Here is a 24,512-nt window from a genome sequence, read left to right on the forward strand (position 1 = left end):
TTTGATAATTTAAAATTAGTATAAAATAAAAAACCTAAACATTTTAAATGCGAAAAAAATAAATACCAGATTAAAACGTTAAACAAAACGCTGTTTAGACATTATTGAAACCAGCCTAACCATGCAGGCTGGAAATCCTGTGTCCAGCTTAAATCAGGCTGGTTTTAGTTGGTCATTTTTCAGCCTGACCAGGCTGGAAATGGCCAAACCCCTCTTAAACCAGGCTGGTCAACCTGCTAAAACCAGCCAACCAGCTTAGGCTGGTTTAAGCTGTTTTTTCAGCAGTGATAAAAAACCCCAAAATATTTTAAATGTGAAAAAAAATCTTGGATATTAGATTAAAACATAAATACCCACTGCTTAAACATATTTGAAGATACCAATCGTTTTTGGATATTTGGTTTTATTTGTCAGACACTGTACATTGTGCATTGCTGTACATTTTTCACTAAGATAACAGGTATGTCCCAAATAATTTACAAAGATCTTTTACTTATTATAAATCTTATATTATATATATATATAAATCTTTATAATATTTACAAATCAAAATAGAAAAAAGTGAACTCTAGAGAGATACTTTAATAAATGTACCCTAATTTTGCACATATTTTCATGAAATCAACTAGTTCATTAGTTTGATAGATTCACAGCAGATTACACCCCAGAGATGAGCATTTGGATGGCTGACTAAGATCTTCTGTGTCAGTCTGAGACGTTTGTGGGCTGTAGGTCTGCTCATACTCCTCCAGGATCTTCACAACATCCTTTTGCCCGAACTGCATGGCATCGTCTCGAGGAATATTTCCCCACCTGAATGACAGAGGTTAGTTTTAGATCTGATGGATTAGCTAAAGGTAAGCAAATAAAGAAACAATAATCGGTAACACTTTATTTTAATGGTCCATTTGAGTATTAGTAGACTGTCTGCTTAATATCTGCTGATACTGCTCCTTGCCCAACAGTCTGCTCATAATCTAATGAGAATTAGTTTGCATGTAGATGCAATGTAACTTATATTCAACAAACAGACCAGCAAAATAAAGTGTGACCCAATAATCTTTACCGGTCTTTCACAAAAGGGTTGACTTTGCAGGCCTGTATTAAAAATAGCACAACATCCACGTGACCTAAAACAGAGCAGACATGAAAGCCAAATTGGATTGAAGAATAAATAAACCACATAAATATGCTTCACGTTTACAGGAAAAAGTCTACCTTCAGCAGCAGCTACGTGAAGAGGTGTACGAGAGTCATAGTCCCTCAACTCCATATTCATTGATGACAGGGCAAACCTGATGGAGAAAACAGGAGACAAGTAAATAATGCACATTTTGGTAGCAGTCAGAAACTGACAGTGAAAAAGTTGAGAGTGGCATAAAGTAACCTCCTCAGAGCTGAAACATCTCCACTGTGGGCCGCAAACATCAGATTCACCACCGACTTGTTCTACAAGAAGCAGTATATAATTTGTTTATTACTCAAGGCTTACAACTTATCTAAAAATAGCTTAAAATTAGGCATTTCACAGGCTTTTGGTGTTTATTATTGGAGTTTAGTTTCAAACTGTGTTAATGTGAAAGCTGTAGTTTACTCTGTCATCACCAGACTGCCTGCGAGGGTCCTGTTTCTTTAGAAAATGCCTCAGATTGTCATAATTGTGGAAGTTGAACAAAGACACCAGTTCCTATTTAAAAGGAAAGTTATGTTATTACTTTTTTATAATCAAAACTATGGTGTGGAATTAAAAATTAGATAATAAACTAGCAGAGCAATGAATGAAACACCTGACAGAAGCGAATTCCACGGACACTGTTCCCGACTTTGTCCACAGGGGGCGACCAACACATGACACCCATCACATTTGGCACCACCAGAAGAACTGCACCCGACACACCAGATTTAGCAGGTAATCCAACCTGACATGTATTGAAATGTAACAATATACAAGAAGTGTTATTTTAACAAATTCTTAGTATTTTATTACACAAAAGGCAATCATATATTGTTTAGATATTCTTAGAAATCTAAGTATAGATTCATGTGTACATATTGGACCCTATCATACACCCGGCGCAATAAGGTGCAAAACATGTATGGCGCGATTTGTGGCTATTTTCAGACCAGCGCAATAGTAATTTTAATATTCTGCGCTAGGTTGTTTAAATAGCAAATTCATTGTTAAAGCACATTGTTGGCACATTGCTATTTTAAAACTCAAACGGAATGTGCCAATAACCAAATGGTAGGCTGCTCGACCATCCAGATCAGAGCGTGTTAGTTGTGACTATGCAGGAATTAAAGGATTAAAATGCTAAAAAAAAATATTATTTTCTACATAAATATAAAAAACACTGCCTCCATGCTTTCTTCGCCTCGAGGGGCTTTTTCAGTTTATCCATGACAGTTTGCATTTGTATAATGTTTTTATTATTGGCAGTAATATTTATTATATGCAAATTTATATTTGCTTTAATTAAAAAGAAGTTTACATCTGTCCATCTGTCGGGATTTGTTTACGTATGCATCACCATATGGAGCATTAGAATTGGTGTTTGGATATAACCTGGGCCAAATGAAATCTGTGGACATGTTTTGCTATTTCTTTAATTTCTTTAACTTCTCTAATTTTTTTTTTTAATTATGTGGAATGATTTTGGCAGAATCATAACAAACTTAATATATGAAATAAAAAATAATACCTTTAAAACTTTTATGTAATATTTGCAAATCCAATTTGATCTACTTTTTTGGTAAACAAAGTCTCTCACATAATTTCTCTTATATCTTATATAAGTTTACCGTATTATATATCTACTAAAAGTTTCCCAAGGATGGGTTACGGCTGGAAGGGCATCCGCTGCGTAAAAACTTGCTGGATAAGTTGGCGGTTCATTCCGCTGTGGCGACCCCAGATTAATAAAGGGACTAAGCCGACAAAAAAATGAATGAATGAATATCTACTAAAAGGCAGATAATATTACTTTACAAACTGTATTGTAAATAAATCTAAATAAAATGTTTATATTACTCAATAATATACTGAAATACAAAAGTAAATAAATAGACTTAATTATGGGCAAAAAATCTGCGAAAATCTGCGAGTTTCTGTGCGCGCAGATTCTATGTGGGCCTAGATATAACTTTTGACCACACTTCGTTATTGTTCATTTATATGTTTATTGAAATTCAATAATTTAATTAAAACTGAATTTAGAAACAGTTTTTAAACAAATCTTTGTGCTTAACAAACAAAATTAAATATGTAGGCTGATGGATGTCTCAGTGGAGTGCGTACAATACTGTTTCCTTATCCAAAAGTAAAGGAGTAAAGAGTCATAGTAAAGAGAAATTAAAGAGGCTGAATGGAGAAGGCTCATTCTTTTTCCTTGCTCTGCAGGTGGTTTGTTTAAATGTTTTCTTACTAGTGAAGCCTTCAGTTTTTGAGAAGAAGTCTGCCATGTAAATAGCAGATGTACCATGGCGCAACACAACTAACTCCTAAAGTGAATGGGAGATGGGACTCTGATTGGTTTAATGCACATTGTACTGAAAACACACCCATTACCCAATAAGAGAATAGGCTCAACCCTGTTAGACCATGCGCCGTGGTGCAGAGCGTATTTTTCCATCCTTAAAATAGAAACAGTGGGTTTCAGATACGCCCCTAATACTTTTGTGCCATGCGCTTTAGACTTTACGCCTAGATCGTTAAAATAGAGCCCAATATCTTTGAGAGGTTTACCTAATGCATATAATTTAATAATTATAGTCATTCAGCCCTTTTCCTGGAGATCCACCTTCTTGAAGAGTTTAGATGCAACTTTGATCAAACACATGCCTTTAATTACTAAGTGCTCATTCAGATCCTACTAAGTGGGTTTAGTTGTGTTTGGTCAGGGTTGGAGCTGAACTTTGCAGCAAGGTAGATCACCAAGAATAGGGTTGAGCACTCCTATCATATATTATCTATCTGAAACATGCTAGCATTAGCAATAATATGTACTAGCAGCTGCCTAGCAACACTGTAGACTTGTAGAATCATGTAAAAGCCACCCAGAGTACCCTAGAAATGACACAAAACACTCTAGCAACTGCACAATATCCTTGAAACTCCCTAGAATACACTAGCAACAGCCTAGTAATCATCTAGCATAGCCTGGCAAACATATAGAAAGACCCCATGCCTAGCAACATCAAAGCAAACATCCAGAATACCCAAGCTACCACCCTGGCAACTGGAGGAAACACTCTAGCAACTTCTTGAAAAACCTAAGCAACTGCCCAGCAACCAAATATTAAACATTGCCAACAAAATAAGCCAAAACAACCAATCAACCATCTATCAAAAAGTAGTATAATATGCAGTGTGACAGTCAGTTCAATTACTCACATGGAAAGCGAACTGTCCCGAGTAGTCGTACATCCCGCAGGAGTGCATGAGACTGAGTGTGTTTCGAACAGCTTCTGTGCTCAAAACTCTCTCTCCCGTGATTGGACAAATTCCACCATTCGCTAATGTGGCGGCCATTACGCTGCCCGACTCGCAGGTGACCTCTATGGCGCACAACTAGGAGGGACAGAATGTAAAGTCTTACTGGATTGTTAAGTCCAACAATGGACAAGCGAAAACTGGGCTTACCTGGAAATAAAAATCCAGCGCGTCGATCATTTCCACTCCATCAGGAAAACACTGTAAAGAAGATTGTCACAGTTGCATTTGCATTTAAAAAATCTAATTTTGGGCAAAAACAATGAGAATGTTTTCATCCACCTATTTTCATAAGCATTTTGGATTTTTTGTTTGTGTGTAAAAAATGCTTCATGGAGACAAGATGTGCATACATTTTGAAAATGAACAATCTAAAACTGATTTTTTTTTTTTTTACACAAAAGGCAATCATATATTGTTTTGACCAGAGATGCCCAAACTACAGCCCACGGACCAGAATTGGCCCATGGTAACCTTTGATTTGGCCTGCCATCCCATCTGAGAAGAAAGGGAGAATGATGGGAAGGTTGGAGCACATGCCTTCAACAGAGATTGAAATTCCTGATTTTAATGTAACATTTTGTCTGTTTGTTTAATTGTTGAGCAACAAATGTTGTGCATAAATCAGATTTTAAAAAATGCAAATACTGTTCCTTGAAGGATTATCGATGAGTAGGCCCACAGATTTCCGCAGAATTTTAGCCCATCATTGAGTCTCTGTATTTACTTGTGTAAATGTGTGTAAATTTATATTCAGTTTTTAAAATAAATTTCACTAATATTATTGTGATATAATAAAAGTAATAATTAAAATGTTCATATGATTTATTTACAATACAGTTTGTAAAGTAATATTTTTTGTCTTTTAGTAGATATATTATACGAGAGACTTGCTTTGTTTACCAAATACGTGGATCTAATTGCATTTGCATTGTAAACATTAAATAAAAGTTTAAAAAATGTATCACTTTTTATTTCATATTTTAAGCTTTTAGTTATGATACTCCTAGCATCATTCTAAATATATCCACAGGTTTTTTATAAAATTCTCTGCAGAGATAGCAAAAAATGTCCTCTGATTCCGTCTGGCCCTATCTATGAGCAAATCAAGGCAATGGCAGGTGCAGCTTGACTTGTGTATTCAGCATTTAACACCATTGCGTTATAAATTAGATTGTTTATGTTTTTTTTATTGTAAGAAGTATAACATGTAAAAAAAAAAAAAAAAAAAAAAAAATATATATATATATATATATATATATATATATATATATATATATATATATATATATATATATATATATATATATATTTATTATAAAATATTAATAAATTAGGTGATTACCATGGCAACTTTATTGTAATATTTTGGTATATTTACTTTCAGGCCACCACTTTCAATGAAGTTTGGTTTTTGGTCCTTTATTAGAAAAAGTTTGGGCACCCCCAGTTTAAACATTTTTAGAGTAGGATAAACTTTTTATTTGCGCATCTTCTGAAATGTTGTTTTGGTATAAACTGCATTAGCCAAAGTTCCTCATTAAAGTGATTCTCTCTTATTAACTCTCAGAACTGACTTGAGTATCTATGCTCCCATAATAATCTCTTTACTAGTAATTTATTGTGTAAGAAAGAAGGCCCCCAGTGGTTTCCTCTAGCACAGTAAATTAATTTCTCTTTTTGAAATTTGGCTTCAGTTTATCAGGAAGTGAACATTTTGACTCACTGGATGGAAACAATGTTTTTTTGCAAATGTTTTATGTGATATTCCAGTTTTGCACATAATTTTAATTAGCATCTTTGGATGGAAACATAGCTATTGTTTCTTTAAGTAACCTTTTTCTCTTTTAGGTAGTATCCTATTGCATAGTTTCTGTCTCCTGTCTCCTTTTCTGACTGGAACCTGTTCAAACAAAATCAGATGAGTCAATAGTGAGTCAACAGGTGGAAACAAGCTTAGAATATCAAACTAATAAGACATACGTTGCGTTGCTGAAGCCCACGTACTCACTGCCTGTCATCTTCTTAACAAAGTCCATTACCTAAAATTGAGACCCAACAAAATCAGTGCAACTACCAAATTTGAAATAGCATCTGGTCTATTGAATGAAAAAGTTCACAGACACATACACTATTAAAATTTAAAGTACTGCGAAGAATCGTAAATGGGTTTTTATAAATTATGATGTAAATGAATAACAATTGATTCCCTCAACAATGTTTTAGCGGTATGAAGAACAATTTCACAATCTAAAGCAAATATTTTCAAGACAAAGAATCTTTTATTATGGAATTAAAGTGTCCCAAATAAACAGATAATTTTTAAAAAAGGTAAATAACATTGACTTTATGATATAGCAAAAAGGTGGTGTGCACTACTTTTTTGGCTGTACAGATGAATAGGCCTTGTTCCAATTAAGTATAATTTTTGGTCCAATAAAGAACACATATAAGTTATAAATGTAATAAAGGCAGGCTGGAATTTACCAGAGTTTTAGTTTTTGGCAAATCAATCTTTTGTAAAATGAAAAGAATCCTACTTACATAGTCAAACTTCTCTGCCTTGTTGACACCCTGCTTGCCAGAAAGAAAAATAAAAGCAAAACTTTTTTTAATTGTGGGTGACTTGTGGATTCTAGCTAGTACTGTTGAACTCTGAAAAACCTAGAAAGCATCAATTTCACACATGCAGTATAAAGGCCACTTTTACTGGTCTGGATCTAGTCCAGTAATACTCATACAGTAGCTTCACAAGGTCAGGCTACACTGGCACTCCAGTCCATTTGCTTTGAGCTGGAATTCGGGTCAAAGTTTGGTGAGATTAAATGAACTCCTGGTCAAGCCAGCATGTCGATGTGTGTATCATGTGTTTGTTTTGGTACGTGAGTCTTGTTCTATTTGAACTCTTGGTTTTGATTACTCTGATGTTTACCTTGATAAGTGAACTGATGACAATCGCTCCAGCATTGACCATGGGATTGTGAGGTTTATCTAAAAACAGAAATTATTCACGTTATTTTATTCAACATGAGCTACTTAAAACATATAACATTATATAAATATATTATTTCTATCCATCTGGGTGAATTTTCTTCATCCACTGGTTCCCCAAGGGTCCATTTTGGGCCCTATGTTGTTTTCATTGTTCAAGTTGCCCATGCCATGGGTTATATTTTTAGAAAACACAAATTCTCTTTTCATTGCTATGCAGATGATGTTCAAATGTATCTACCCATCAAAACTAGTAACAAAGCCTCAGTCAAGTCTTTACTCAATAGTTTGAGAGATCCTAAAGAGTGGTTGGACTGTAAACTGTGAGGTACATACGTGAAAAGTATAAGATAAGCACAAAATTGCAAGTAGCTCTAAGTAAACATTTTTAGACTTGTTGGAAATGTTAATTAATTTTAAATGCCAATTGCCTGTTTAGATTCTTCCATTTTTTAAAGAATAATATCAGAAATATGAAGTATTCAGACATTACAGCCTAGCAGAAAACAGCTAACTTTTCCATCCTCTTGGTTGTTTATATGATAACCCAATCTAATTTTCTCATCCACCTTCTTCATCAAGCGAGAGTTTGTTGAATTTGAATCCGCTGGGCTCTTTTCCCACATACTGATGCACATGCTCCGTCCCGTGTTCATGTACAGCGATGGCGTATTCCAGCGGCTTCACACATGACTGCAGGCAGAACGGCACTTTTGTATCTCCCACCGAGTGCCTGAAATCAAAGAGGGGATTTAAAACTTGAAATTAGAGCTGCACAATATTCGAAAAATGGAACATTGCAATATATTTTTATTCTGCGATAGGAATACAATTTACCTAGATGTGCTAAATAACTATTTGGAAAGAATATTTATCATTTTAGATTAATTGGCATGATTCTGTAGAGGAGTGCATATCAATAAAATATAGGAAACACTCTACAAGCATTGACAAATTCTATAAAGAAAAAAATACTAATTAAATAAAAAGTGTTTGATTGTTGAATAATCAAATAATAAAATGTAAAATAATACTGCATCATCTTTTGTTTTATAAACAATTAAATTGTTATTAATTTGTCAAAGTTACAAATGCCAAAACTCTTAGGCCTGAATGCTTTTAAAACCCTCACACAGTCACAGGCCTCAAAAACACTTGTAAAATGATCAACTATAAAATTTAGACTTAACATAGCGTATACGTATTGCGTATTGTAAATGATCACGTTGTGAAATCGATGCTAAAACAATATATTGTACAGCCCTATTCAGAATATTCGCAAATGTCTGGAGGCCGTGTTTCGTTTTATAAATTTACCTTTGTCCATCCACTGTGCACAATGAGACGCCCCAAAGATCAGGACTGAACTTGGTTAGATGGGGAATGTATTTCGCAACCTAAAAAAAAACTAAATGAGTACTATTCAATTAAGTACATAAAGTGAGGTAATAAAATACACATCTTACCTGTCCATCTTGTTGCAGTTTTGATGTGTAATAAATGTGATTGATGATGTCCACAAATGCCTCAAATTCAGGAATGATGAACTTTCGTCTGAAAGCGAGACTCAGGAGAACAATGTTGCCACTTGCACATCTGTATAACGTCGGAAACTTTTGCAACTTAGTCACTATATAAATACACTTATTTTTGTAGGAAATTTGTTTTGTTTTAAAACACAATATACTCGCTTTTTGAATAGCTCGCGGTCCATCATGACCTCACCAGTCGAATCTCGGACAGCTCTGCGAATTTTTTCCATACAGTCTCGTAATCTTGGATCAGAAGTCAGCAATCCGGTGCTTTTCAAAGCCTGTAAGATACAGAAAATACTGTTCTTTCTCTTCATTGTTCACATTCATGATAACTATACCAATAATAATAAAGGTTTTAATACATTTAGACAAATTGCAGAATCCACACCACAGCTATAACAATAACGTAACAGTTTATAGCTCACAGAATGTTCTTTTTAAAGGTTTGTAGATTGTTACAATGTTCCCCAACTTCTTCACTTCGATATTATTAACACACAGTCAGTATCTTCCAGCAAATAAAATTATACAAGCACAATCATATAGTCTCAGAAATAAATGAGAGCTGTATCTGTGGGAATACATTTCAAAAGATTCACATTTGTTCCTTAATATTAGTTCCTAAAACTTTGAGGTACCATTATGGAACAAATGTGTATCTTTTGCAAAGGTACCACCCCAGAGACAGCTCTACTATTTTTATATCTGAGAGTGTATAGAGGAATAAATAAGACTTTTGTCCATTAATGTGTAAAAATTATTAGATTTGGCAGGGTACCCAGTTTACTCGGCACCAAAGAACGATAACTTCAGCACAGTCCAGGCCCGTAGCCAGCCTGGTCAAAAGGGTGTTTTTTTTTTTCTCCAAAAGTGGGCCTTTTCGCAGTTATACGCCTCATTTTCTTTTCAATTATGAGGTTTAAATACTGCATTTTAGTGACATTTTAGGCACTATTTTTTTGGCTGAATCAGCTTATCGGATGGTCATCACAACCAAACTTTTTGATGTACCAAAACAAATTCCTAAACAATTAGAATAAAGAAATATGAAAAACTCTTATTTTAAAAATATAAATGTTTAAAAATACAAATGCTATGTTAAAATACAATTTTATTACACCATATCCTAAGAAAGAAATTAATCTATTGTCATTTATTAGGCAAATAACAAACTGGCCAGCACATTTAACTTCACTTAGTCAAGAGTTTGGCAGTTTGAATAAGAAAAATTAAAGCATAATAATGTAGAGTTTCACGATTTTTCTAGGCTCTTGTGTAAAAAAAGTACATTTAAAAATTCAAGGATAACAACAATATATAGCCAAATTACTACAATAATCATGAATAATAATAATTCCTTACATTTATATAGCGCTTTTCTGGGCACTCAAAGCGCTTTACACAATGGGGGGAATCTCCTCATCCACCACCAGTGTGCAACATTGACCTGGATGACACAACAGTAGTCATTTGCACCAAAACGCACACCACACACCAGCTGATTGGTGGAGAGGAGACAGAGTGATTAAGCCAATTATGATATGGGGAGGGTTAGGAGGCCATGATGGACAGAGGCCAGTGGGCAGATTTGGCCCTACTCTTCTTCGAAGGACATCCTGGGATTTTTAATGACCACAGAGAGTCAGGACCTCGGTTTAACTTCTCATCCAAAAACGGCGCTCACTGAGCAGTATAGAGTCCCCGTCACTATACTGGGGCATTAGGATCAACACAGACCGCAGGTTGGGCGCCCTCTGCTGGCCTCACTAACACCACTTCCTGCAGCAACCTAGCTTTCCCATGTGGTTTCCCATCCAGTTACTGACTTAGCTTCAGTGGGTGACCATGTGAGAGTTGCAGAGAGCTAGCTGCCAGTTATATTAATTTTAATATTAATTTAAAATTCAATTTAATTTTAATATGGGATGCTTTTGGTGCTTCACACCTTTTTATTCGTCTTTTTAGTTTCAAGAATAAGGATCAAGATTTCGAATAAAAGCTACCTGTAAATGTTTTCTTTATTTAACAAGAATACAGTGGGTCAGGGGTGAAAGATGACTTCACTTGCATCAGATTGTATGTGTTCTTGCACAGCTGGATGTTGGACTCATGAAAAATAATTGTTTGCATAGGCCAAAACTAATTAGCTGAAGTCACAACAGCCAACAGAGGATTCCACTTGGTCTTAAAGCCTTTTTCGATGAGTTATTTTCACAATTTATGATGACCTCATTCAAATGATATGAAGTTGAAGTCAGAATTATTAGCCCCTCTGAATTATTAGCCCCCCTGTTTATTTTTTCCCCCAATTTCTGTTAAACGGAGAACAGATTTTATTAATTTAACTAGACAGGTTAGCGTAATTAGGCAACTTATTGTATAACGATGGTTTGTTCTGTAGACAATAAAGAAATATATATAGCTTAAAGGGGCTAATAATTTTGACCCTAAAATGGATTTAAAAAATTAAAAACTGCTTTTATTCTAACCAAAATAAAACAAATAAGACTTTCTCCAGAAGAAAAAAATATTTTCAGTCATATTGTGAAAGTTTGCTTGCTCTGTTAAACATAATTTAGGTAATATTTATAAAAAAAAAGAAAACAAATCAAAGGGAGGCTAATACTTCTGACTTAAACTGTATGAGACAAATTCTTGACTTTGTCAGAAAGTGGTGGGTCTTTCGAACCACCCGAAACCCCCCTGGCTAGGGGCCTGCAGTCTGTGTATAAAATAACCTGCAGGGAGCGTTCTAGGAAAATTATTTTTAGGTCGTGGAAATGATAACCTAAAAATAACCACGAGGGAATGTTATGTATAGGTTATTCAAAACAACAACCCTGCAATTAAACAAAAAATAAAATAAACCTCTAAAGAGTTTTCACATAAGGTTACGTGTTTGGTTCTAAAGAAAAAGTCATCAAATGGGAACGAAAAACTAATGTTAGGGGAATGTTACATTGTTGGAGATATTGTTGAAATCACTTCTAGAAGGATTATTTCTAGCTAATGAATGATAAATTCATTGACAGCCATTTAACATTTAAATACAAGAACACAGAAACACAGACAATCAACCTGGTAACTATGCAAGATTTTTTTATCTAAAAATAAAAAGCTCATTAGATGTCATGTAAACATAAGCATCTGTACATTTATACATTATATTATATGTTATTAGCCTGTCATTTGGTGGTCATGTGCTAGACCACCATCAAAACTTTCCTTACCAACAAATGCAGGCAAATTTCAGCAGAGAAAGGGGCATTTATTGACCTTGAATATATTTATTACACAACCCCATGATGACTCATGTTATATGTGTGTTTGTGTCAATGAAAAAACTCACAGCAGTGAAATGAGACACTGGAACTTTCTCCGCTCCTTCAGTTATAGTGTAGAAGAGCATGTCCTCCAGTCCAGAGAAGAGATCTTTATTCGTCATATTTCTGCTTTCATAAGATAAGTCCATACATGCTAGTCTCTTGTAACCTGTTTAAAGACAGTCTATACGCTACATTTTTATGTATATGTATTTTTATCCGGTATAAAAGTGACTCACGCTTTTGATTTAGGTTGATCTGCGGATGCCGCCTCAGTAAACTTGCTGATCACGTTAACCCGCGAAAATAAACTTAACGGCCCCCTGACTACATTCGGACTCCTCACGCTACTTTTTACGGCATCTTTCGACAGTAAACCAATAAGTCCAATATTGGGTAGTCGCAGGGTCCTTAAAGAAAACATATTACAGTATCTTATTCCTGTTGGAGCTAAAACGGTGATCTCTATGTAGTTCTCGTGGGTAATGAATAACGGTGTCCGCGTCCGGGTCTCGTGCGTCTGTTTGTACTGAGCCGCGTCGACAGGTGCGCGAGGGTCACTTTATCAGCGCTGACGTCGACTGATAGTTTACAGTCACACATTACTGAATAACTTACTCTATCAAAACAACAGGGGCTGCAGTGACCTCCTGGCTCCTGTCATGATGTTGAGTTTTTTTTAAAGAGGTTTCCATGCTCTTTGCTGAATCTATTCACATATTAAACCCACATGGGAAAAAAAACTATAGTTATGGCTACCTTAATAGGCCTTCTTTCTGAACTGTAGTAAAGTGTATTATAGGCTACTGTATACAATATTTACAAACCTTTGTTAATGAATCCTACATGAACGCTTTATATTTATAAATCATTTGAATCTACTAGAAGCTCACTGACTTTGATTCTGGGGATTTTTGGCTTTGTTTGCATATAGATTATCTTGAAATACACATTTTAGTTACTTCACAACTGGACATAACGTTTTTAAGTTGTAAAAGTTAAACACTCAATTTCATTTATATCCAAAAGAATGTTTAAGCCCTTGACTAACTTCTAGTGTGACAAACTAATTCTCAAGTTGCCTATAATAATTACAATAATCTAAAAATGTATAATTACATGGTCAGTTTAGAAGAATATAACCATTTTATTCATTTAGAAATCATTTTAAGACTTATTAATAGTTTACTGTGTGCAAAATGGTTAATTATTCTTTTTTTAATGGGACAGAATCACTGTTTAATGAATGATAGATATAACAGCTAGTAGGAAAATATAGTAAAGTTTAGGTAAAATCTTAGATAATTACCATGTCTTTATTTTATCAAAATTGCTGTAGCTATATGCTTTTGTGGGTGAATTGATTAGCCTACCATGTTACAATTATTTAATTATATAATAATTATAACAAATACCACAAATAAACTAGTTCAGGAAAACCATGGTTAAGTTGTGGTTATGGTTTAACTCCATTAACCATGTTTTTTTTTCCTATTTATTGTAAAGCTCCTAATTTATATATAATTTACAAAGATGATCTTGCCAAGAGGTCTTCAACTTACAACATTAAAATAAAATATAAGGATAATACAGCCTATAAGCATTTTGAATTCAGTTTATTTTAATCTGCCAAACACATGGACTCAATGCATTTGGGCATATAGACATGGTCAAGACGTTCTACTGCAGTTTAAACCGAGCATCAGAATGGGGAAGAAAAGTGATTTAAGTAACTTTGAGTGTGGCATGGTTGTTGGTTCCCGATGGGCTGGTCTGAGTATGTCAGAAACTGCTGATGTACTGGGATTTTCACACACAACCATCTCTAGGGTTTACAGAGAATGGTCTGAAAAAGATCAAATATCCAGTGAGAGGCAGTTCTGTGGGTGCAAATGCCTTGTTCGTGTCAGAGGTCAGAGGAGAATGGCCAGACTGGTTTGAGCTGATAGAAAGGCAACAGTAGCTCAAATATTTTCAGATATCTTCTTGGCACATTTTGGGCACATTAGTGCCATTTGAGCATTGTGTCAGTGCCACAGCCTACCTGAGTATTGATGACCATGTCCATACCCTTATGACCACAGTGCAGGATACCAGCAGGATAACATGCCATGTCATAAAGCACGAATCATCTCAGACTGGTTTCTTGAACATGACAGTGAGTTCACTGTACACAAATGGCCTCCACAGTCAACAGGTCTCAATCCAATAGAGCACCTTTGGGTTGTGATGGAATGGGAGATTCGCTTCATGGATGTGTATTGAAATAAAATATATTTAAACAGCCAAATCCAGCTAAAAATAAAAATAAAATATTATGTTATTTCTGGAAAGAGATTGCAGATTCTTTAGGGTTTTTTTTTTTTTTTTTGGAAAGTTTATTGAATTTGTACATTCTTACACTTATGTGTACTCCATTTAATAGTTAATGTGGCACAATGTGAAAACCAGCAACTGACACTTTCAAACAATTAATGGCAATACATCTGTTTCACCGTGAAGCAAATACTTATGTCAGAAACAGTGATGAATATTTGATTTGACTTAAGGCAAGTTCAGGCAAAAGTCACTTATTAGGCAAGAGAAATAAATGCCATTGAGAAACAAGAAATAAGGGCAAGGTGTTGAAAGTAATATGGACACACTTAATTATTCATAAATATATAAATTTAGATCTCATAAATACATAACTAAATTCACAGTCATCTAGTCAAAACCCCAAAATGAAGCGGCATCCAGTGTATAAGAAAGAAACCAATAGTAAGAGTTTAAGAGCTTCTGGTCTAAAATAACCTTTTTTAACCGCACTCCAAATTTAAACACCTTTTGCTGGTTTTGGCATCACCAGCTTCAAGGCAATATCGACAAAGCAAGCAGGCATATAAGACAAGGGGATCCACAAAAACTTGGCATCCCAGCCAGCGCTGTAGCGAGTTCTTGGGTGGACGGCTAGCAGAGCGTGCTCCATGCAGTTGGTCACTTTACTGAGGTCAGAGTCGCAGATGGCGTTCATGATCAGCCTCTGGATCCAGATGTCTGGAGAGATAAAAATAGTGTTTTTTAGTCTTTTTTTAAAATTATTTCTAAAACAAAAAATAGAATTTTATATATTACAAATAAATGAAACTATATGTTTTACATCGTTGTATGGCCATATATATGCTTTGTTTATGAGATACAAAAAGTAAAGAGTCCCAAAAAAGTGGTACAGCACGAATCGATACTTTGATATTTCCGGAAGCGGAAACTGAAATAAATGTGGACCCTGTTGCAGTGGTCCCCAACCTTTTTATCATCATGGACCAGTTTTATTTATGGAGAAAATGACAAAGCATTGCAATTTTTGGATGTTCTGTGTTTGAGATAATTAGTCAGTTCTTGTCACATGACTTGCGGTGCGCTCACAGCATTCATTCAACTGGGCACGTCTGGAAGGCACAAGCCACGCACCTCCATTGGAATTAACGAACTTGCAGAAGCTGTAGAAAAGACACGATATGTGAATGGCCCCTAAAGCCACCGTCATTTGTGATCTCCAGCAGTTGATCTTCTTGCACAGAAATGGTGGATTCACCCAATTTGTTGACAAATGGGTAGCAGATCTTTCCTTGGCAGTTCCCAAGTCCTTCACTGGGCCTTTTCCCTTTAGCAAAGAAACTTTTCAAATACATCTGTTTCTTACTCATTTTGCTGCTTGTAGGTTTAATTTTAGTGAACAAGTGACCGAGATTTAAGAGAATGCGGTCATGTTTCAAAATAAAAGATTTTTCAAAATAAAGATCGTTCTGACTCAGATAATAAATAAAACAGAAATAATTAATGATTTCTTTGGTGGCCTGGTACCAATTGATCCACAGACCAGTACCGGTCTGCAGCCCGGTGGTTAAGGACTACTGCCATATTGTACTGTACCAAACCATACTGTAACGGTCAGTGTAAATAAGCCATAAATTGACTATTTTTGGTAAAATGGGAAAAAATGGCAGTGCTTAGCATGAAAAACATACATTTATCCAAGTATTTGTCTCCGTAGCTCTCCTTCACTTCAGGAGTCAGTTGGTTCCAGAGACGATGAAGTTCCCTCTCGATGGGCTCCAGGCTGGTCACCTGCGTCTTGAAGAAACCAGGTTCGATGATGCAAACATTGACCCCAAAACCCTGAATGTCCCTCCTGAAATTACATCAGAACTCATCAGATTTCTCATGAAAACTGAGGCTATGTTTACAAGACAGTGATGTAGCCAAACAGAGAAATGTTTTAACCTTGTGTTTGAAATTTTTTTCACTCAACAATGTTTTTAAAGCAATCTGTGTTACACATCTGCAAAAATGGCCAAAAATGCAAAATTCTAAAGTTTGCATTTAGATATTGCTTGACGCTATTTGCAGGTTTGGCATGCTGTCCCGGAAGAGAACCCTGAGCTCAAAGATATTAACATGTAAGGAGGACCGAGATCAGGTACTGTAGTTCTTGAGAGCTCCTCCTGGTAAAGCAGGAAAAGGGGGAAATGGGGTGGATGGGGGGATTTTTGAGAGCTTAAAGAAGAAGATAAGGGAGTAATGCTCAACGGGTTATTTATAGAGAGTTTGGAATAATCCAATTTTCTTACTAATAACAGATGAGAGACCAGTCATGATCAATTCTATCATTTGCTCCTCTCGAAATAAGTTTGTAAAACTCCACTCATAAAACTTCACTCATAAGTGCTCAAAAATGACATATGCCAGACCAGTATTTGGCGCGATCACTTTGTTAGTAAACAGTAAGGAAGTTACAATGTGCCATTGATGGTTTTGAAATGGTTTGTAGAATTTGCTGTGTGTGTAGGATGTGTTTTGGTTGTAATGTGAAGTAAATCCACACTTTGCTAATAAAGCATTAGCAAACTCTTAATTAACAACACAACCTCACACAAATTGTGTGTTTGTTTGTGCTTGACCTTAATCTACACGTACACAAGCATGACATCATCATTTTGAAAGACTCTGGTTCTGAGGTGTTTACACGGTCATGACAATGGTGGTGTTTTCAAAAACCTCCACTTAACCTATTTTTCGATTTTTCATTTTCAGACCTAAATATGCTGTTGTAATGTAAATAAACAGGTAAAACATATAAAAAAGGTTAACATTTTTGGCTACAAGCATTATGTAAAGGGCCCGTGAATAATACATGTTATTCTTGATGTTTATGTTTTCAACCCAGAACTTTCACTGACTATTACATAGAAGTCAGTAATCGAATTATTTGCCTTAATCCGAATAAGACAATAATATAATTAAGGTGTCATGAGTTGCCTTTTAAATGCTCCTTTCATGACCCATTTTACATGTTATAGTTTATAATTCGATAAATGTCATGACGTCCCCATTCAACGCTTGTTTCTCCAGTCTCCGGCGACTAGACTTCAGCTTTGCACAAGAAGTTTGACCAGAGGAGAAATGAGAACTGAGCCTGGTTTCTCTCGAGGTCGTTTCCTTCAATTGCTGATGTTTGTTTCCTGCCACTGTCTTCACCGGCTTGTTTGGTTCTGGACTTGTGGAGCTGTGCATCGATGGATTTGCTCTTCAGTGTTTAGACTTTCAGCAGTGAGAATTAAACCACACTGAACTAAACTTACTTCAACTCTGAAAACTGGACTGACACAGTTTCAATCTAATAGAACTTCTGTGTTAAGCTGCTTTGACACAATCTACATTGTAAAAGCGCTATAGAAGTAAAGATGAATTGAACTGAACTGAATTGAACGCTAGTTTCCTCAGGCATTTTACGCAACAACAGTTTTTGTTCATTATTTCGTTTCGTTTTAATCTTGCCACAAGTTCAACTCATCGTTCAGTTCATTTCTCACACTGTGCGTGCAAACAGACAATGACAGATGCAAATTATCAGGCAACAGGCCACCTCTGCCATTTCATTCACTAACTTTTCATTCCTGCTACCATGACAAACTCTGAATGAGGTAGTGGATGAGAGTGCACAGTAAGGACTAGTGAAAGAATTCTTAGCATATTGTTGCCTGCTTGCAACAAAAATGTGCTTTCTTGCTTGAAGCCATTCAAATTTGTTTGTCGTCACTTAGTACTACAAAATGGTAACAGTTTGATTAAGGTGTTAACATGTCTGTACTGCACTTCAATGATACGAATAACTTTGGAAAACACATCTTACTTTGATTTCTGTTAATTCGATTATGACGTTTGTCGGATTAAGGTCATCAAACAAACAAAACATGCTAAGAAAACAATGCTAAAGTCAGTTATTCTCCTTTGAAAATGTGTGTTCCGTGTCAATGTCTGGCTGCGTCTGAAATTCCCTACTACTCAGTGGGTACTGCATTTCAATTTAAACGTATCACTCAGTCGTTAGAAAATAAAATTCTATACAGTATGAATGTGAAAAGTATGAATGGAATTCTGACGTACTACATCCACCATTTTGTCATGGTCACGTGACCTACCTGCGTCAGTTGCATCCCTTTAGTCTCATTTATGAATTCTTTCGCGGGGCATCATGGGATAGCGCAGCGTGCATGGAATCTTTTAATCGGAGAGTTGCCTTAATTGCATTAAAACTAAAGTATTGGTGTAAATGTACCGATTTATATGCAATACCTGAGACAGTCGGAGAAACTCTCCACTGCAAACTTCGAGATGCAATACCCGCCGCCATTAGCTGCAACTCTACCCAACACCGACGCCACATTTACAACCCGTCCACGGGCCTTTTTCACAAGTGGTAAGAAGGTCATGGTGGTCTCGATCACACCAGTCATGTTGACTTTGAGCGTGCTTTCGAAGTCCTCGATTTTCATCCACTCCGATGGACCCATTGGAAGGGAACGTCCGGCGTTGTTCACCAAACCCCAAAGTCCTAAAAAGTCAGCAACGAATACGTCAAAATTGTGTCAACTTTTATTTTCGAGGCCCAAAACTTAAGCTCACCTTTATCTCCAACTTCTTTTTTGGTCCATTCCATAGCCTTCTGGATGCTAGCCGAGCTGGTCACATCCAAAATGCAGGTCTTCAAGAAAGGTCCTGCGGCTCTTTTCAGATCATCTGCGCCTTTTTCCGTAAGACACCCGGCTAGGACGCGGAAACCACGTTTGTCCAGACGTTTGCACAGTAGGTTACCAAAACCAGAGTCACAACCGGTCACAAACACATGTTTTTCTGAGACTCTAGTGATCTTTAGGTTGTCCCGGTAGAACCATACCAGAACCCACAGAATCGCAAACGTACCCAATGCATATGTGCTGGGACAGCTGTTATTGTAAGCACAAAATGTTTAGTGCAAAGTTTACATAGTTGGTGCATTTGCTTACAGTGTTGTAATCAGACATGCTCTTACCTCAAGAACTCATACATCGCTTCTACCTCCTGAGTGGCTCTGCGGAGATGTTTTGTAAACAATTGCCTTTTGGTAGAATGCCAGTGACGTAAAAAAGAAAAAGAAAAACACAGCAGTGCAGGTGTAATTAATGCAGGAAGAATCAGGATGCAATGCATTTAATCGCCACAAGGGGCACCATAATAATCCAACAAAGCAAAGCATTTTGTAATGTAAAAAAATAATAATAATCTGAACTTATTGAAAAATTTGAATAATTTATCCTATGCATTCTAAAGTGTTTTAAATATTTTACAACTATAAAACACAATCAATTTCTAATTTGTTTGCAGATTTGTTTTAATAATTAAAGTTATTGATTGAATTACACAAATATAAGTTAATTTCGTTATTTCTTTACACTTTAAACATTTCCTTTACACTTTTTGTTGTTGTTAAGCAAAACTGATGTATATTTTAAATATATATATATTTTAAATATATATATATATATATATATATATATATATATATATATATATATATATAAATCTTTTTTCTTTTTTTACATATTTCCCAAATGATGTTTCAAACACACCCATATATATAAGGGGTGTGCACAGCAGCCGGTATTTGTAACTGTAGTTGTATTTGTTGAGGGGGAAAAGTATTTGTATTTGTATTTGAGTTCGATTCAAAATAAGCGTAAAAATCCTTTTTTTCTTTTTTTTTTGCGTTACACTTCTAATTTTACGTTATAGTGCAGGTTTTCTTTAATTCATTAATTCATTCATTTTCTTATTGGCTTAATCCCTTTATTTATCCGGGGTCACCACAGCGGAATGAACTGCCAACTTATCCAGCATGTTTTTACACAGCGGATGCCCTTCCAACCGCAACCCATCTCTGGGAAATATTCTTTAATTACATCCATTATAATAATTATGGATATGCAATATTGGTTGATGTTTTCGAACATGTAACAAGGAACATCATTGAAAAGAAAATAACATAACAGCCATCGACTCATCCATGCTTATACCAACAATTAATAAAATACCATTGTGAACATTATGAACCCCACCACCCCCCATCCTTGTTGGAGGACACAGAACACAGAAAAAAACAAAAATTTAAAAAAACAAATAATACTTCAAAGAACTGTTCTTCTTCTAAAATAACTTCTCTCTAATGCACAGAATTCTAAGAACTAAAATTTATCAACCCCTGATTGGGACATCTGGCTGAACAAAAGTTGTATTCTATGTAATACTAAAAAATACAGGCCTGATATTGTCAAATGTCTGCCAAAAAACAGACACAAAAGTTTTTTTTTTTTTTTTTGTTGGGGTGGATAAGCCTGTTTTGCATTAAAAGCAGCTAATTTGTGATTAAAACTGACTTGCAGAGGGCAGAACATGGCTGTGTTGACGTTTTGGTGCTTGTGGAGGTTTTGGCAGAATATGGCTCTGATGATGGTTTGGTGCTGGTGGGGGGGTGAATTGGTGCTTGTGGGGGGGTTGGCAGACAGTACCAGGGGAGGATGCTTTAAGTATGTGATTATGCATAAATTACCGTGCAAACAAAGCTACGTAAACAGAGCAAACGTGAGAGCACCCGACTGCAGACGTTAATAATGCAGCTCCCGATCATACGTCACTTTCCAAAAACTGTCTCCAGAACCCAGTTAAGGTACAAACATCTATTCAACTTAAATAGTGACGAAGTCAAGATTTTTTTTTTCCCTCAGTCAAGCCTTCTCTGTTGCTGTATGGGCTCGGCAATAATATCATCTCGGGCTCGGAGCAGCCAGCCTTCTTCGTCTTTTTCTTGTAATTTTACGGCGGTTAGCATCCAGCGTTTTGGTGCATTACCGCTACCTTTAGCTTCGGAGTGTGGAACCGAGGTTAGGTTTACAGACTAATAATTTTTCTCCCCACTTCCCTATTTCCCACCCCTTCTCATACACACACATACATACTTAAACACACCTCTCCCCTACTTCTATGTTAAAATAATAACCATAATACTCTAATACTACAATGTACTCTGATACCATAATAATAATAATAAGCACCACAGTACTCTTACTCCTACTTTTACTTCTACTACTTCTACTACTTGACTATATTTAACTCTATTCCCTTTACCTTCTATTATAATTTAAATTTATTAAAAAATTTATTTTTTATCCTATCATAAACACCTGTTGTTTCAGGAACTTTATAAGTATTCTGGTCTGAATCCTGTCCTTTGTACTTAGTTAACCATTTAGTAATGGCATTTCCTGAATCAGTATCTCCCTAGATCATTTCTTATTTCCTCCCTCTGCTTTTCATACCTTTTGCATTTTAGTATCACATGTTCTACTGACTCCTCTTCACTACAGCCCTCACATAATCCAGTTTCATGCTTTCCTATCAATTTAAGTGTTTTATTTAATAAGCAATGACCCAGTCTAAATCTTGTTATCGCTATTTCTTCTCGCTTGTTACCACTACTGACTCTTTTGTGTTTAACGACCTGTTGAATTTCACACAAATGCCTCCCTTTCTTTTCTCTGTCCCACTTCTCTTGCCACTTTTGATTTATTCTTACCCATATTAGACTTTTCGCTTCTGCTTTACTAACCCTTATTTGCATTTCTACATTTTATTTTGTTATCCCCTTTTTTGCTAATCTGTCAGCCATTTTATTTCCCTTCATCCCTCTATGACCTGGAACCCATATAAACTTCACCTCCTTTCCCTGACTTGTTGTTTTTGTTATACACTGGAGTACTCCATACAAAATATCTTGTCTACTTGAAGAAAATGACCTTAGACTTTTAAGAGCTGATGCGGAGTCTGAACATACAAAGATTTTGTCCTGCCCTGTCAATTGTACGCAACTTAATGCTACTAACATAGCTAGCATCTCCACTGTGTACACTAGAGCAGCCAGCCTGTCTCAGTCACCTCTTTCACCTCCACCCCGCCCCCCCTGAATGTCACTCACTCATGCGGGCATGCGCTGCTGTTACATGAGCAAACGCAGCCTTTTGATAAGTTTTTCTTGTTCCTGAATACAAATAGTTTTTCAAGTATTTGTTCGAAATAAGTATTTGTAAAAACACGCTATTCGTGCACAGTATATCGCACAGTATATTGAACAGTATATTGTATTGTATATATACTTTGCACATATATATATATATATATATATATACACAGTTGAAGTCCGAATTATTAGCCTCCTTTTGATTTTTTTTCTTTTTTAAATATTTCCCAAATGAATTTTAACAAAGCAAGAAATTTTCACAGTATGTCTGATAATATTTTTTCATCTGGAGAAAGTCTTTTTTTAGCTAGAATAAAAGCAGTTTTTAATTTTTTAAAAAACATTTTTGGGACAAAATTAGTAGTTTCTTTAAACTAAACTCTCTTAAACTATTTTTTTCGATACAGAACAAACCATCGTTATACAATAACTTGCCCAATTACCCTAACCTGCCTAGTTCACCTAATTAACCAAGTTAAGCCTTTAAATGTCACTTTAAGCTGTATAGAAGTGTCTTGAAAAATATATTATTTACTGTCATCATGTCAAAGATAAAATAAATCAGTTATTAGAAAAAGGTTTTTAAAACTATTATGCTTAGAAATGTGCTGAAACAATCTTCTCTTCATTAAACAGAAATTGTATATATATATATATATATATGTGTGTGTGTGTGTGTGTATATAAAAAAAAAAAAAAAAAAATATATATATATATATATATATATATATATATATATATATATATATATATATATATATATATATATATTTAACATTTGCATAATTAAATTAGAGCTGATTAACTGCAAACAAAATATTCACGTAATCTACCCCATGAATTGACGCGTAAACCATAAAACTTTAGTGACGTAACGTGCTCTTTGGAGGCTTATTGAACAATATTGACTCACGTGTTTCTCTTAGATTATGTAGTCACAGGGCGCTAACATGCGTAACACTGTCGTTTTTCAGAGCACATGAGAAATCTCGAGCTAAGGCTCTTAAGAAACAATGGGAGACTTTGGTATCGGAGTAGGGTTTGAGACGGTTTCCGTAAAAAAAAAAAAGTGAAAATCCAGCAGCACAGTAAACACTATAAGCTTCTCAAAGTTCAAAACCTATTAGCTTCGGTGGCTAATTGGCAAAGAAAAATGTTGAGGATTCTTTCAGGATACTAAAAAACAATGACAGGGAGGATTTAAGCTCCTAGTCTCATTAAGCTATGAGAAATGTTGGCTTATTAGAAAAACGAATAAAATTTTTAATTAAACATAAATAATAATAATAATATTAAAAAATCTGTTTACATACAATGCTTGAGTTATTTCTTATGATATTTTAAAAATTAACCACGTCTCAATCAATTGCTAGAATAAACAATTAAGAAATTTTTTTCAAAATAAAAGTCCTTTAATGACTTAAGTTACTACTAGCATTAAATTAATTACTTTGCTTTAAAAAATGTAGACATGATTACTCTACTTAACCTAATAATTATTTAAATGACTTCCACACATGTAAAAATTAACCAAAAATCTGAAGCCAGTTTACTCAAACACACGTAAATGTACTCAACAACTCAAACGTACATAAATACTAATAAATCATATATTATTAATAATAATGTTCATTGAAGATACAATTAAAACTCTCGGCTACTAAAGTAATGGATCATCAGACTTACCTTTTCCCTTCTTGGCTCTGGAGCTCCTGAATGGTGAATGATGTGGAGTGGGTTTTGCGTCTGAGATTTATCCCTAAAGCTGATCCTCTAAGACAGGGCCACAATTTCTAATCTCC

The 24,512-nt window shown here is 35.3% G+C and overlaps 2 protein-coding genes across 5 annotated transcripts; both read right to left on the bottom strand.

Moving 5' to 3' along the window:
* Positions 1–386: 386 nt before the first annotated feature.
* On the bottom strand, positions 387–13,678 carry gls2b (glutaminase 2b (liver, mitochondrial)). Of its 2 annotated transcripts, none has more exons than NM_001083825.2 (18): positions 12,581–12,858; positions 12,368–12,467; positions 9,175–9,296; positions 8,950–9,079; positions 8,801–8,880; positions 8,053–8,216; positions 7,425–7,483; positions 7,037–7,066; positions 6,476–6,534; positions 6,329–6,395; positions 4,643–4,693; positions 4,394–4,570; positions 1,788–1,919; positions 1,595–1,687; positions 1,388–1,449; positions 1,219–1,295; positions 1,067–1,130; positions 387–813 (listed from the first exon to the last, which is right to left on the bottom strand). In NM_001083825.2, exons 1-18 carry the CDS (start codon positions 12,763–12,765, stop codon positions 648–650), a joined length of 1,818 nt encoding a protein of 605 aa, NP_001077294.2. In that variant the 5' UTR covers positions 12,766–12,858; the 3' UTR covers positions 387–647. The 2 variants fall into 2 exon arrangements, 1 of the variants encoding a protein (NP_001077294.2); XR_002456414.3 differs by having other exon boundaries at positions 563–813; positions 1,606–1,687; positions 12,581–13,678.
* Positions 13,679–13,938: 260 nt separating this feature from the next.
* Positions 13,939–24,438, bottom strand: rdh5 (retinol dehydrogenase 5 (11-cis/9-cis)). Of its 3 annotated transcripts, none has more exons than XM_005173961.5 (6): positions 24,397–24,438; positions 19,693–19,758; positions 19,287–19,606; positions 18,957–19,215; positions 16,349–16,512; positions 13,939–15,377 (listed from the first exon to the last, which is right to left on the bottom strand). In XM_005173961.5, the coding sequence occupies exons 2-6, from the start codon at positions 19,707–19,709 to the stop codon at positions 15,157–15,159; spliced, it is 981 nt and encodes a 326-aa protein (XP_005174018.1). In that variant the 5' UTR covers positions 19,710–19,758; positions 24,397–24,438; the 3' UTR covers positions 13,939–15,156.
* Positions 24,439–24,512: the final 74 nt, after the last annotated feature.

The sequence above is a fragment of the Danio rerio genome, chromosome 22, assembly GCF_049306965.1.
Source record: "Danio rerio strain Tuebingen ecotype United States chromosome 22, GRCz12tu, whole genome shotgun sequence".
In the NCBI taxonomy this organism is placed as follows: Eukaryota; Metazoa; Chordata; class Actinopteri; order Cypriniformes; family Danionidae; genus Danio; species Danio rerio.